The 15,787-nt window shown below is 39.1% G+C and overlaps 1 protein-coding gene across 1 annotated transcript in view; it reads left to right on the plus strand.

The window, feature by feature from the left end:
• LGR5 (leucine rich repeat containing G protein-coupled receptor 5) overlaps positions 1 to 15,787 on the plus strand; it is a 128,074-nt gene that overhangs the window by 63,570 nt on the left and 48,717 nt on the right. The window contains exon 3 of the mRNA XM_042947177.1: positions 9,275 to 9,346. Coding sequence (XP_042803111.1) covers positions 9,275 to 9,346 — 72 coding nt within the window. The remainder of the gene's footprint in view (positions 1 to 9,274; positions 9,347 to 15,787) is intronic.

Raw genomic sequence — 15,787 nt, forward strand, 5'->3', positions numbered from 1 at the left:
TAAATGTGATGTGTAATGAAGAAGGCATATTCCTCAGCTATTTCCGATCTGGCTGTGTGACTGGCCAGCCATCTTGGAATAATTATGCCAGACCTAAAGCCACTGTAGCACAATGGCCAACTGTCTTTAGAGATCAGATCAAATGATCAATCAATAAATATTGATTCAGCATCCCGCTGTGTGCAGGCAATGAGATTATTGGTCTTAGGAATCTATAATCAAATCAGGTAGACTACAAAATAAAAGGTAGAAAATGAACCTTACAGATAGCCTTGTATAGAATATGTCCTATAGGAAAGATGACTGTAGACTGAGGGAATTAAGGGAGGTTTCACAAAGGAGTTAGTATTGTACTCCACTAGTCTGTGGTTAAAGAAACCATAGGGCTTTATGCCCACTGAAGTATTCTCTGTTGCCCTGAAGAGTTCATTTATTCATTCCAGTGGTCTTAGCCTTTGAACCTTGAAATCTGAATATTTTTACCCTATCTAATAATGAAAGCAAAATGGACAGCTCAAAAACACATAGTTTAAAAAAGGAAAGTTTTTTTACTGGATTTGACCAATTGGATATGCTTAATTTACTGGGGGGTGGGAAGGAGACCACATTTTTTTGAAAATCACAACTTCTTGAGGCATATTAGGGAAGACACTTATTTCCTCCAATGGGAAGAAAAACAGTCGATGGAATTTCATACTCCTTACATCCAAGCCTGCCAAATGGGCTTCAGCAAACCTTACCAAAGATGAATGCCAGAGGGTTAAACTCTAAGCATCTGGGCCTTTTCACTGGCGTGGGCATCTCATAAAAGAAAACCCACCATGGTGAGCTTGGTCAATTACAATGATGATGCATTACTGCCAGCAGAGAGAAGATCAGTAGATTACATCTGACTATGAGTTTCATCCTATTTTTGTCAAACTCTTCATATCACCGAGACACTTGGCTCCTTTAAGAATAACCCAAAGCGACACTTATCAATGGAGTGGCTCCCAAAACAGCAAGAGCACTTACTCACTACAGTTGAATCATGAATAACCAATCTGAATTGAATATAATGTTTGTATTCATCACTTTATCTTTTAAAAGTCATTGATTACAATATTATTATGATTCTTCCTAACTTTATTTTAGAAGAATTTCTTCATATGAGAATATTTTGATACATCGTACAGGAATAAGAGACTTCAGAGATTTTATGTTTAAGTGATAGTGTAACTACAATTATTCAGGTGAATCACAACTCAGAAGAGTGAAAAGAAATCCAGAAATAGTAACAGAGTCCCTGGAAATTAATATCATAAAATCACAGAGAAAGAAAATAGTACCAGAAAACTGGAAATCAGCAAGTGTCATCCAGATCTTCAGCATGGGAAGAAGGGGAAACTACTACCATTAAGCCTGATGTTAGCCCTCACCAATTTTCTAGAACAAATTAATTTTGCAAGTAGAGAATGTGTACCATCCAGGTCTCATGTACTTTGTAAAAAAGTTGAAAAATAAAGCAGTAATTTCTCAGAGCCAGTACGAATTTGCTAAGTAGTCAGAAAAATCTTCTTTTAAATCATAAGGGTTATCATATTTAAGTTCATCCTGCCCTGATTGTTTAAGTAGCCCTGCTGTTACAGAGCTTCCATGCACCCTCAGAAAAGACTGGATCACATTTAAATGATATGGGGAAAAGGATGTTTTTCATTTTACGTGAAACCTATCTGAGCTTTGGTACTTTTACCTACAAAAATGTGGACAATAATAATCTCTGATCTACCTCCTGATATAAAATATGGAAAAGTGCTTCTAAAATGTTAGTGACATAAAAATAAAATAAATTGTTAGTGACATGTCATAAAGGAAGCTTACAATAAACAAGAAGAAAACAGCAAGGTAGAGAGAGGATGAGGGGGAAAGACTGAGGGTAAGCAGGAAACGCACGTGTGTCAGAAAAACAATTTGAGGGCAGATAAAAACCATTGTGAAAAAACTTTATCATTTTAAAACAACAAGTGAAATGAGGCCTAGGAAGGTTAAGAGGCTTTTTTTAAACCTCACAGCACACTAATGGTGAGATGGAAGAAAACTGAAAAGGGAAAGAAAAAAAAAAAACACAAGAATTACAAGGCAAAATATTCTCACAAGAACTGACCCAGGAGGCCTGGTAGAACTTGCCAGGTCCTCTCACTAGCTCTGGAAATGCTCCTCTGCCTTTGGAACTCAGCCCGGGAAGCCCATATTAGACCATGGTTCCTCGCTCGGTAATTTCCCTGAGGCTGTCAATCAGATAGCAAGGTTAAGCCCTCCCACTCCCCATGCACACCCCATTCTATCCACATGCCTGTCCCTCTCCAGGCCAACATCCAGAGATGAGAAATCAGGAGAAGGACCAGATGTGACCTCTGATTGCTTTGCTTTCGTCCTTCTGTTTTTCACAAAATGAAGCTACCCAAAACAACAACAAAAATCCTTTAGATTTCTTAACTTAGGGATTCAAATTACTATAGAGATTAAAAGAAACATACACTCTCAAAGATTTTTTTTAAGTTTTTTTTTTTTTTTATTTACTTTGAGAGAGAGAGAGGGAGCACAAGCGGAAGAACAGAGAGAGAGGAAGAGAGAGAATTCCAAGCAGGCTCTGCACTTGTCAGTACAGAGCTCTACGCAGAGCTCAAACTCACCAAACACTAGATCATGACCTGAGCCGAAATCAAGAGTTGACCACTTAACTGACTGAGCCACCCAGGTGCCCCTCAGAGATATTTTAATTGGTGCTTGAACATCAAAACATCTACTTATTTGACTTACGTGAAGAGGAATGCGTCTATTATTAAAAAACTTGATTTTTTTTCTTTTTATGGCAACTGAGTCAGTGAAACTAACGATAATGGGACAATATGAGTCTTATATATGGAGCAGTATCTTTAGGAATAAACATGTTCTCTATATCATATAAAAAGATATAGAAGTTTTCCTTATTAAGCTGTATCTTATTATAGAAATGAAGATGATGGGAGAGATATTCCCATGAAATAATTTTAGAAACAAGAAAAAAGAATCCAACTCTCAGACAAACGGTATGTGGGTCTCTGGGGTTGGAACATAGTTGCCAGAGATTTGTTAGTTCAAATAGTCACAAGAAAGATTTGTGTGCAGTTCTCGTTATTCAAGTATTCATTGGAAAGCCTTTTTTCCCCTATAGTTAATATTTATTTAATTTTAGAATTACTAAAAACAACCCACATAGTAAAGAAATAAGAGATGGATCCAATGATTTCCTTAAACTGTTGTTTTTGTCAATGAGATAGATCTTCCAGCAGCCCAGCAAATAGTTGATGGCGCATCATAAATTCCTTTGCTTTGGGGCGCCTGCGTGGCTCAGTCAGTTGGGTGTCTGGCTTCAGTTCAGGTCATGATCCCACAGTTCGTGGGTTCAAGCCCTGCGTCAGGCTCTGTGCTGACAGCTCAGAGCCTGGAGCCTGCTTCGGATTCTGTCTCCCTCCCTCTCTCTCTGCCCCTCCCCTGCTCACATTCTGTCTCTCTGTCTCTCAAAGATAAATAAACATTAGAAAGATTTCTTAATAAATAAAATAAATTCCTTTGCTTTAACACAACTCCCCTAATAACACAGGTTCGTGGTTCCATGGGTTAGTTCTGAAAGTCCTTGCCCAGAAAAGAAAAACAGTCATGAGAAGTAAGCTAAACTTCAGGAAACATAACACAAAGTTATTTACCCTAATAATAATTTAAACTAGTAAGATAAATGAATAAAAAGTTTTTACTTTCTCCTTTTCATGTCCAAAGTCAAGGTGTCAGGAACCATCAAAGCTACTCGATGACACTGGACACATTAGCAGCAGTAAGAGTTAAGCATTCATTTGAAAGCTCTGCTCTAGAACTCAGAAACGTACTGTTGACATTATGACTGTAAGCAGGGATAGTTAGGGACTTTTGGGCTGAAATAACCGGTATTAGTCAGCTCAGTGTGATTAGCTAAGTCAAATGTGATCATCAACCGAGCTGAGTCTGTCTTAATTCAACAAGCAACTCTTAGTCGTACACAATTCATTTACTTCAGTATTACATGTAGGACTTTGGATAACTAATCAAATGCACATGAGTTAGATGTAAAATATAACCATAAATATAAAATGTTGCTCCTTTTCGCTGCCTACATTTAGTCCTGACCCTACTAGTTACCAGGTTGGCACCAAATCCCACCACGTCCGGCCACCTCTGCCCCTGGAGCACTGCACCAGCACCTCCCACCTGACCTGCTCCAGTGGCCTCCTGCGCTTCTACTCCATTCTCCCCTTTAATAACTCCCACCGGAAGGACCATTTTAAAACATAGATCTAATCATATCCCCTCTCCTGGTCAGTCCTTACCTCACCTCCATAGGCCTGTGTGAAGTGGCCCGAGACACCTCTCCAACCTCATCCCTGCCATTCTCTCCCTCTCTCATTCCTCTCCAGCCATGCTGGCCTCCTTGCAGTTTCTGGACCACACCAGGCCCACTCCCCCCTCAGGGCTTTTGCACTACTGCTCCCTTCACAGAGATACCTACAGGTCTCAGACCTCTGCTGAAATGCCCTCTCAGCAGAGAGGTTTCCTTGACCATCTTATCTGAGATAATAGCCCTTCACCCTCCACATTGCTCTCTATCCTGTTGACCTTGATTTTCTTCTCAGGGTATGTTTTGTGTGGTAGTATTCCTTTTTCTTTTTGTTAATAATGGCTCTCTCCAGGGCGCCTGGGTGGCTCAGTCGGTTGAGCGCCGACTTCGGCTCAGGTCATGATCTCACAGTCCGTGAGGTCAAGCCCCACGTCGGGCTCTGTGCTGACAGCTCAGAGCCTGGAGCCTGTTTCGGATTCTGTGTCTCCCTCTCTCTGACCCTCCCCCGTTCATGCTCTGTCTCTCTCTGTCTCAAAAATAAATAAATGTTAAAAAAAAATAATAATAATGGCTCTCTCCACATTAGAAAGTAAGCTGCATATATAAAAGCAGAGAGGGAGGCAAACCATACAAGACTCTTTTTTTTCTTTTAATTTTTTTAATCTTTATTTTTGAGAGAGAGAGAGAGAGAGAGAGAGACAGAGTGCTAGTGGGGGAGGGGCAGAGACAGAGGGAGACACGGAATCCAAAACAGGCTCCAGGCTCTGAACTGTCAGTACAGAGCCTGATCTGGGGCTCAAACCCATGGACTGTGAGATCATGATCTGAGCCAAAGTCGGATGCTTAACCAACTGAGCCACCCAGGTGCCCCATAAGAGACTCTTAAATACAGAGAACAAACGGAGCATTGCTGGCGGGGTCTTGGGTGGGGCAATGGGCTAAAGGGGTGAGAGTTATTAAGGAGGGCACTTGTTGGGATGAGCCCTGGGTGTTATATGTAAGTGATGAATCACTAAATTTATTCATGAAATTATTATTACACTTTATGTTAACTAACTTGGATTTAAATTTAAAAAAAGAAGAAGAAGAAGAAGAAGAAGAAGAAGAAGAAGAAGAAGAAGAAAGCAAGTTGCATGAGGTGAGGGGCTTTCCCCATCTAGTGGTCAGTGCTGCATCTCTGTGCCTACAGCAGCGCCAACACAGAGCAGGCCCTCTCTACTTACTGGATCTGAAAAGATTGCTTGAAGGAATGATAAAGTAAATGCCTTCCCACTTTAGCGCGACTGTTAGAAGCACTGCAACACACAGTGGCTGTGATAGTTCAGGTGTGCCAGCTGCAAGCTAATGATACAAGGACAAAAGGGAAATGAAGCAAGAAGAGTGAATGCTAAAGTTTGGAGCAGCTTTGCAAATGTGGTTCCTCAAGACCAGCATCTAGACGAGGTCTCTAGACAGCAGAGGTTTACAAGCCTTGCCAGCTAAATGATCCTTCAGTCATGGACTTGTTTGCAGAGGACAACAAGGGACCATACCAATTCCATTAATCATCCAAAGTAGACTTCAGGGCTAGGGGACGGCTCCACTCCGTAAAGTCATCCAGGGGCTCAGATTCCTTCTGTCTCTTTTGCTGTTCTTGTTTTGCCTTCTTTGGAGTGCTTTCCACACCAGAATCATTAATGCTGTCTCGCCAGTACCACTTCTGCAGGAATATCCTGTAATCAACAAAATTGGGGACAAGCAAACTCCTTTCAAGGAGGTGACACAGTAGTTTTCACACAACACTTTTGATCATAGCCAAACTTGGTTGCATTAATTACCATGTTTAGATGCAAGGAAGGTTGGGAAGTGTAGTCTCTCGCTGAGTGACCATACACTCTGCTAAAACTCTGGGTAGAGGGAATCATTCTAGATGGAGGGAACAATGGATACTGGAGACAGTTAATAGTCTCTACTTGAATGGTTAGTTGGACACTACTGGGACATCCTATTCTGTTTCAGACACTATGCAAGGCACTACAGTGGATACAGAGAGAATTCCTACTTTCAGGGGGTTCCCAGTATTATGTGTGTGACAAGACAGGTGCACACTGTAACACAAGAGAACCAGCAAACCCATAAGAGAGGCACAAAGTGCTACCAAAGTGGTTCAAAATAGAGAGATTTCCCATCAATTTGGAAAGCTCAGAAATAAAATTACTTTGAGAGACAGGAAGGGAGAATAGGGAGGACATTTTAGATAGGGCAAAGGGCCAGGAGGGAGACAGTGGAGGGCATGTCTAAGAAAAGCAAGCCTGATAGTTTGGTTTAGCTACAGCGTAGAGCACAGATCAAGGAAGTATGGAGAGGAAGCTGGGGACTTTGCATTTCTTTTCATTTGGCACAGGAACTGGTGAAGGGTTTTGAATAGGGCAGGGATATAATCAGAGCTGGCTTTCCAAAGACCATCAGTGGATACAGAATGAGTGAGAGTAGGGAGGGATTCAATGTGGGAGACTAGACGGAAGGCCAGTGTGAAAGTCTGAAGAGGGTTTTGTAGTAAGACAACTTCATAGGAAATAAACAAAACACCTCTGAAACCACCCTGGTTAAATATTAGCTGAATTACATGTTATTGACATACATTTATTGAATGCCTTACTATGCTCTAGGCTAGTGGCCTTCAAACTTTTCTGACCATATACAGGAAGCAATCAATTTCTTCCCCCTCAATCCAGTTTCACAAACATATTTCGAAACAAAGGTTTCATAAAATGATACTTTTTACTAGAGTGGAAAATGCAGTCTGTTGTTTTTCTCTTCTTTTTTCTTACTTCTATTCCGAACCAGTAATTTTATTTACAGTTTGAGAAAGTTTCTTTAGGCACCATGAGGAAGACAGGAGGAGCTATCTGAATCTTAACAAAGTTATATTTAAGGAAGGAAAATAGGCACACACATACAAATAAACACAAAACGAGACAGAGAAACCGTAGAGTGTGGGAGCTAGACGGGACCTGAGTAGCTACCTTATCTTAATATTTCATGTAATTAGTGAGAAAATGAAACTAAAAACCTTCTTTAACAGCTCACGGCAAGTTAGTGCTGCAGACCCAAAACAGGCAGAGCTTCTTGGAAGGTCCAAGTCTCTCTTATGTATTTAATTTTTTTTAATGTTTTTATTTATTTTTGAGACAGAGAGAGACAGAGCATGAGCAAGGGAGGGACAGAGAGAGAGAGAGAGACACAGAATCCAAGGCAGGCTCCAGGCTCTGAGCTGTCAGCACAGCTGACAGCGGGACTTGAACTCACGGACCGTGAGATCATGACCTGAGCTGAAGCCAGACACTTAACCAACTGAGCCACCCAGGCGCCCCTAATTTTTTTTTTAATAAATAAAAGTAAGATTATAAGAAGTGTGATATATTTTCATTTTAAGCCAATTCAATTTGAATTGCACAAATGATGCTGTTTAATAAACATACCAAAAATGCCATTCAGAGGTTCTGTTTATGAGCTAATATTTATTTCAATACTCACAGTTTATTCTCGATGATATGGACCAGCAATGGGACACTGATGTGAAGTTGCGTGCTGGCTTATTTCAGTCTGGTCAGTGGAACTCAGTGGAAATGAATCCTCTCTCATGTGGAGATAATACCAAAATATAAATTTGAAGCTGTTAAGCCCTTCAGGAATAAGCACTAATCAAATGGGTCGCTCTACCCTTATCCCCCAACTTCCATCTCCATCGAGAAAACATGGGGGTGTCGTGATTCCCAATTTTACCCACCATTCAACAATGTGATCAGCTCCTTAAAAGGTTCTGTGCTCTTCTGAGTCACTGTGTTCTTCTTGGATTTTCCATTTTCTGGAACCATCTAACTCCTGAGGCTATGGCTTTGATGTGACTGCCAAAAAAGTACTAACCAAATGCTTTCGGTACCATACCTTGTTGATCTTTTTACATATGCTCTCACCTTGACTGTTTCCCACTTAGAAAAATATTATAAACTAAACTTTTTAAATTTTACCAGTTAATGATGTCAAAACTTTCCATTAAATAAACCATATTCATGTCTTTCATACTAAACACTCTTTATTGTTTTTAATTTTTAAGGTATTGCTCAATTAAATCATTAATTAAGCTACTCTACCCTTTTCTTTTTTTTTTAAGTTTTTATTTACTTATTTTGAGAGAGAGAGTGTGGGGGGGTGGGTGCACTGCTAGTGGGGGAGGGGCAGAGAGTGAGGAGGAGAGACAAAGAATCCCAAGCAAGCTGTATACTGCCAGCACAGAGCCCGATGTGGGGCTTGCACTCACAAACCAAACCATGAGATCATGACCTGAGCTGAAGTCAAGAGTCGGATGCTTAACCAACAGAGCCACCCAAGTGCCCCTACTCTACCCTTTTTAGAGAGTTTGGAAAAAACTGATCGTGATAGTCTGCATTCTTATTTGCCAAATGTAGTAAGAAAATTGGGTATTTTGTGGGATAATTGCAACAGAAATACTGTTATGTTATATTATCTAATTTACTTAGGCTTATAAAGAATTACAAAAAGCATGGGACAATCACATTTTGATAGTACAATTTTTGAAGATTACCATATGGTGCTAGTTTTTGTGTAAAAATTTTTAAAGGGGAGAGTTACATATATAGTCCAAGCTGTTAAATGATTTATTGTAAAATAGGTAATTTATCATATTTCTTCATAGACACTTCTTTTGTCAGCTTTTTTGATTAGAAATTTACAGAAACTTTTCGCAAAATATAACAAGCCAAGGTTCTTTACAGTTGTTTTTCGATACTTGTGGTTTGAACAAAATTCTATTGCATTTCTTAACAACTAAATGAATTCATGAAGAGCACTATGCTTACTGTCTCTCTTCTCCCTTGAAACCCACAGACGTCTTTCTGGAAACGCTTTGACGCACATTCCCAAGGGAGCATTCGCTGGCCTTTATAGTCTTAAAGTTCTGTAAGTAAACAGGCTGTTATTTGCTATATTTCTGATTTTAGTGTCAAGTGGATGCTAATTAACTTGTAAAGACTGAATCCCTCTAACAAGCTGTTTAGAACCACAGGATAATTCAATTAAAGTCTACCTTCGTTGGTACCATAGGACAGTATGATACCAGGCTGGATTTGTGTGTGAAAAAAAAGTTCATCTCTCCTGTTCTACTTTAAACTCTAAAATTGCCTCTAAGGAAGCAACTTATCAACTCAAACTTTTAAAAGAGTATTTCCCTTTCCTTTTGTGTAATGAAGTTGGGGACAGTCTCTTGAATCGTCTTGATCACCAGGTGAATAAACCCTTACGATGCTTACATAATGAGATCACAGCCTCAAACCATTTGTGAAGCTTGTCTCCTTACAATGCACCGAATAAGGATCAGCTAAAAAACTACCAAGTTTATGTTCCACTTGTGAATAGACGTGGAAAAGCCTAGTGCCTAATAGATATACTGAGTAGTTATTTAATTGAGAAATGCTAATTCACTAAGACTTGTAAAAGTGGTTTTCTTAGTATGTAATGTGCAATTTCCCAGTTTGTTCATCAGAAAACTCATTATTATTGAGTGCCTCCTTCTTCTAGTACCCATTGCTTAATTTTCTTTCATTTCTTCTGTGTAGGAAAAAAAAAGTCACCTAGGTAGAGAAAATAGGTAATGTAAGTTGAAAGTCATACCAGGAAAATTTTATCTCAGAGACTATCCTGATTTTATTTCCTTTCTTTGAGATGAAAGTTTTAAACTCGAAGAAGGCATTTGATACATTTCTCCTTAATGGAAATTGCATTTCATTGACCTGAGGGATCCATAGGCTTTTAGAAAATCAGCTTTATTTAAATTTACTATTTTGTTAAAAATTAAATGTAACAGCAGAACCATCGTTTGGTCTGCTTAGGTGGTTGAGTTCAGTCCCCCTACGCTTAACTTGTTTTTGCTGTTAGGTAGAAATTTTTTTAATGTTTATTTATTTTTTTGAAAGAGAAAGACAGAGCTTGAGTGGGGGAGGGGCAGAGAGACAGAGGGAGACAGAATCTGAAGCAGGCTCCAGGCTCCGAGCTGTCAGAACAGAGCCTGACACGGGGCTCAACCCACGAACCATGAGAACCTGACCTGACCCAAAGTCGGACGCTTAACCGACTGAGCCACCCAAGTGCCCCTAGGCAGAAATATTTTTAAGTTGCCATACCGCCAAACCCTAATGTGTTCATTCATTGTGTGTGCTAAAATTCTGAGCTGTAGTACCAACTCTTTAATGTACCTATGTCTCTATGAACTCATCAGAATATTTGGAACCATTCAAAATGCATCATAAATAAATCAAGTTTAGATAAGACAACTTAGATGATGTGTTTTCGATGTTTTGAGTTATGTACCACAAAGTATTTTGGATACATGTTAAATAAATTATACTAGAATCCATTATTTTAACTCACTTAACAAAATGTATTTTGGAAGTACTGAGCAAGAGAGAGAGAGCATGTGTATGCATGTGTATGTGTGTGTGTGTCATTGAACAAATTATTGCTAAAAATACAAAGATCAATAAGTATGGCCCTTGCCTTTGAAGAGTTTATAATGTAGTGACAGGTTGTGGGATCAAGATAGTGGGACAAAGCCAAACAAACAGGTCTCCTCTGATTCATCTGAAAAATATGTCTAGCGACCTGTGCAGGACACTGCATCCAGAAATTGGAAAGCATTTAGTCCAGTCTGATGGTTCAGATTTGGCTTCCTGCAAGAAATGTTTTTCCAAACAGATGATCCAGGAGCTGAATCTTAGCACACCTGCGAAACAACCATAACGTGATCAACTGAGGGGATAAATGCAGACACTGAGGCAGGAAGTACCTGGGATGAACAGGCGTCTCTAAGAAGATTGGTACTCAGGCATTTGGGGAAAGATGAAAAGTATCTGCAGAAGAGTGTGGAGAGATAGAAAGGGTCCCGGTCCCAGGGATCCTGTATGTCATGTCAAAAATGCATGAGCATTGTTATGATCTAGGCATGATGAGAAGCCAAGGAAAAGTTATAAGCATGGGAATGGCATTTTCAGACTTGGCAGTGTAGCTAGATCACTGCCCCCGTGAAGAGAAATTTAGAGGAGCAAGACTTCTGCCCAGAATTATATATGCTCTTCCTTTTGCTTTGCTGACTTAAAGACTAATATTCAATGAGCAAATTCAATCATCAAATGTTTTGAAAGTATTTCATTCAGTAGTAGAACAATGGTTCTCAACTGTGGCCACTCTGCTTGCCCCAGAGTGTTGGAAAACCAACATCTTTGGTTTTCTGAATGATTGGCATGTAGCAAACTGTCCTGTGATGTGCTACTCAGCCCAGTGCATATTGACCAAATTTGAGTCAATATATTCATGCATAATAACACTAAAAGGTTTTATAAGAAGTTCTGCATAGACCTAATAATTTGTACAGGAAAAATTAAATGGAATAAATGTATTCTCGTAAAATCACTGAATAATTCAGTGTATGCATCCTGTCTATTCCAGGTATTGTATGATTTAGTTGAAAACAGTATTAGTGCAGCAGAAGAATCACCTCAACAGCCACAAAATAAATTAAAAATATATAACCGTGGAGGTATAAAACTTCTTCTTAAAAATAATTGCCATTTGAGGCGCCTGGGTGGCTCAGTCGGTTAAGTGTCCGACTTCAGCTCAGATCATGATCTCACAGTCCATGGGTTTGGGCCCCACGTCAGGCTCTGTGCCGACAGCTCAGAGCTTGGAGCCTGCTTTGGATTCTGTGTCTCCCTCTCTCTCTGCCCCTCCCCTGCTTGCTCTCTCTCTCTCTCTCTCTCTCTCCCTCTGTCTCTCTCTCTCAAAAATAGAATAAAAAACATAAAAAAATTTTTTTAATAATAATTGCCATTAAATTAGCAGAGAAATATGAAACATAAGGTTCTGTTGAATTTCATTAACAAAGTTTGCTTTGTAAAGATTTTGTATTATAGCCTTAAAATTTTTTGGAGAACAGTCATAAAAATCTGTTATGACAATTGTGTAATATATATATTTATTTGGGTGGCCTGTTGCTTTTCTAATCTTGCTCTTCCATTATCCAGCAGGGTCTGCTACCCGACTTCTATGAAGGCAATACTGTGATTTTTTTTTTTTTTTTTTCCAATTTGGCCTCAATTCTCTGTTGCCATTAGGCTCTCCAGTACTGGAGAATGAAGGCTTGCCTCAGCATGTGATGGAGCTTTGAGATAGGATAAATGTGCTTTGTGATATTTCAACCTTATCTTGTCCTAAAAGAGAATTATTTTTACACTATTCTCCTCTACCAGGAACAGGCATTTCTGAAAATGTCATGCTCATTTGTGAGAGTGTAACACTTCCTAATTTTCTCCCCTACAACATCTATCATTTATCTTAGCATGTTATCCTTATTTTAATAAAGGTTCTTTCTTTCCCGTATAAGCATAGTCTGTTATGTATCTTAAAAATTCTAGTTCTTATTCTAGTATCCATGTAGAACTCTAATCTCACTTCATGGTTCTTGTACAAAACAGCTTCTGGTCATGTTGTTTCTCTCACACCCAACCTTATTCATTAAAAGTAGAGCAAACATGAAGGAAAAAATCAGTAAAACTAAAAGGCAACCAACAGAATGGGAGAAGATATTTGCAACTGACATAGCAGATAAAGGGTTAGTATCCAAAATCTATAAAGAACTTACCAAACTCAATACCCAAAATAATAATAATAATAATCCAGTGAAGAAATGGGCAAAAGACATGAATAGACACGTCTCCAAAGAAGACATCCAGATGGCCAACTGACACATGAAAAAATGCTCAACATCAGTCATCATCAGGGAAATACAAATCAAAACCACAATGAGATACCACCTCATACTAGTCAGAATGGCTAAAATTAACAACTGAGGCAACAACAGATGTTGGCAAGAATGCGGAGAAAGAGGAACCCTCTTGCACTGCTGGTGGGAATGCAAACTGGTGCAGCCACTCTGGAAAACAGTATGGAGACTCCTCAAAAAATTAAAAATAGAACTAGCCTACGACCCAGCGATTGCACTACTAGATATTTATCCACAGGATACAGGTGTGCTGTTTCGAAGGGGCACATACACCCCAATGTTTATAGCAGCGCTATCGACAATAGCCAAAGTATGGAAAGAGCCCAAATGTCCATTGATGGATGAATGGATAAAAAAAAATGTGGTATGTATATACAATGGAGTATTACTCGACAATCAAAAAGAATGAAATCTTGCCATTTGCAACAACATGGATAGAACTGGAGAGTATTGTGCTAAGCGAAATTAGTCAGAGAAAGACAAATATCATATGGCTTCACTCATATGTGGAATTTAAGATACAAAACAGATGAACATAAGGGAAGGGAAGCAAAAATAATATAAAAACAGGGAGGGGGACAAAACATAAGAGACTCTTAGATATAGAGAACAAACTGAAGGTTACTGGAGGGGTTGTAGGTGGCAGGGGGATGGGCTAAATGGGCAAGGGACACTAAGAAAGACACTTGAGATGAGCACTGGGTGTTATATGTAGGGCGTGAACCACCGGATTCTACTGAAATCATTATTGCACTATATGCTAACTAACTTGGATGTAAGTTTTAAAAAAAATTTTTTTAAGTTTGTATTTTAAAAAAAAGAGCCTAACATCTGACTCGTTCATAAAGATGTCTCCTATCTGAGTATCATTTATATAATGATACATGTATCACTTTATTATAAATTTTTTTTATTTCTCCTTTATAATAGAGTTAGGGCAGTACATTCTATTGGTTTTTTTCTTTGAAGTGATGTGTGTAAATAGGCTATATTTTTATGAATTTTATCTAAATATAATAGATGGGGCATTATAAATATTTAGTATTAAAGGGAGAATTGAGTCTGGTCGTGTTGAGACCACAGTGCTAGGGGTAAAATGCTGAATAAGCCTGCTTCTTTCTTCATGGCAACTCTTCCAAATGTTTTATAAAACCCAAAAGTCACTGAAAGAAAGAGATAACTGATTATTGTATAGCATGGTAAGAAAGGTAGTGTAAAAGTTATGTTCATCTGGGTCCCTGATCAGCATAGAGAGGGTAAGGAGGGCATTTGATTAAAAAAAGAGAAAGATACTAGTAAGCCAATCCATTAAGAAAATGAAGATAGTGGTGCGCCTGGGTGGCTCAGTTGGTAAAGCCTCCGACTTGGGCTCAGGTCATGATCTCACAGTTTATGAGTTCGAGCCCCACATTGGGCTCTGTGCTGACAGCTCAGAGCCTGGATCCTGCTTCGGATTCTGTGTCTCCCTCTCTCTCTGCTCTTCCCCCACTTATGCTCTGTCTCTATCTCCTTCAAAAATAAATAAACATTAAAAATTTAAAAAAAAAGAAAGAAAGAAAATGAAGATAGCAACAGCCCTCCTTAGCTAGGACTCTTTTATATTTGAAATCTTACTACCGTTAACTCTGGAAGATCACTAGTATTTAAGATTATCTCTATAAATACTGGCTTCATAGAAAAATAAGTTATTGGTTCTATATTGTAAAACACCCAGTCCAGTGGAATTCTGAACCAGGCTTTCTTCAGCAAAGGTTCATTTTCTCCTGTCAACCGTTCAGTCAAGGAACAGCTCATCTTTCCGCCACCCAGTAGCAGAACCAAAGCCATGGAGGTGATGGGTAAAACTAACCATGGAAAAGTCACGATTAGCCAAAATTCTCTGCTTCCCACATAGGCTTACAACAGAGTCTCGACAGTTACTTTATACCTACCTAAACACAGGACAATTAGGCAGAAGGAATACCTAAGGATCAAGCCATCGACTGTGATGAAGTTCCCCTGTAACATATGATTTCATCTCCCTCTGCTTCGCTGTACCTGTTCTCACGTAGCCCTGTTGGCAGAAAAGAAAACCAAATAAAGTACTGTTAAGAAGCGTGGGATGCTGTATGAAATATTTTAAATTTTAAAACTTCAATATTTTAAGACTTCAATAATTTCAACATATTTAAATTTTTAATAAATTTTTAAAATAAAAGCATTTTCAAACTTGTAATATTTTATTTTATTTTTTTTTGTTAAAATTTTTTTAACATTTATTTACTTTTGAGACAGAGAGAGACAGAGCATGAACAGGGGAGGGGCAGAGAGAGAGGGAGACACAGAATCTGAAGCAGGCTCCAGGCTCTGAGCTGTCAGCACAGAGCCTGATGCGGGGCTCAAACTCACGGACCGTGAGATCATGACCTGAGCCGAAGTCGGACGCTTAACCGACCGAGCCACCCAGGCGCACCACTATCTTCATTTTCTTAATGGATTGTAATATTTTAAAATCAGGGAAAGAAATTAAGAAAATACTGGGGCACCTGGGTGGCTCAGTCAATTAAGCATCAGACTTCAGCTCAGGT

Source organism: Panthera leo, chromosome B4, assembly GCF_018350215.1.
Source record: "Panthera leo isolate Ple1 chromosome B4, P.leo_Ple1_pat1.1, whole genome shotgun sequence".
NCBI lineage: Eukaryota > Metazoa > Chordata > Mammalia > Carnivora > Felidae > Panthera > Panthera leo.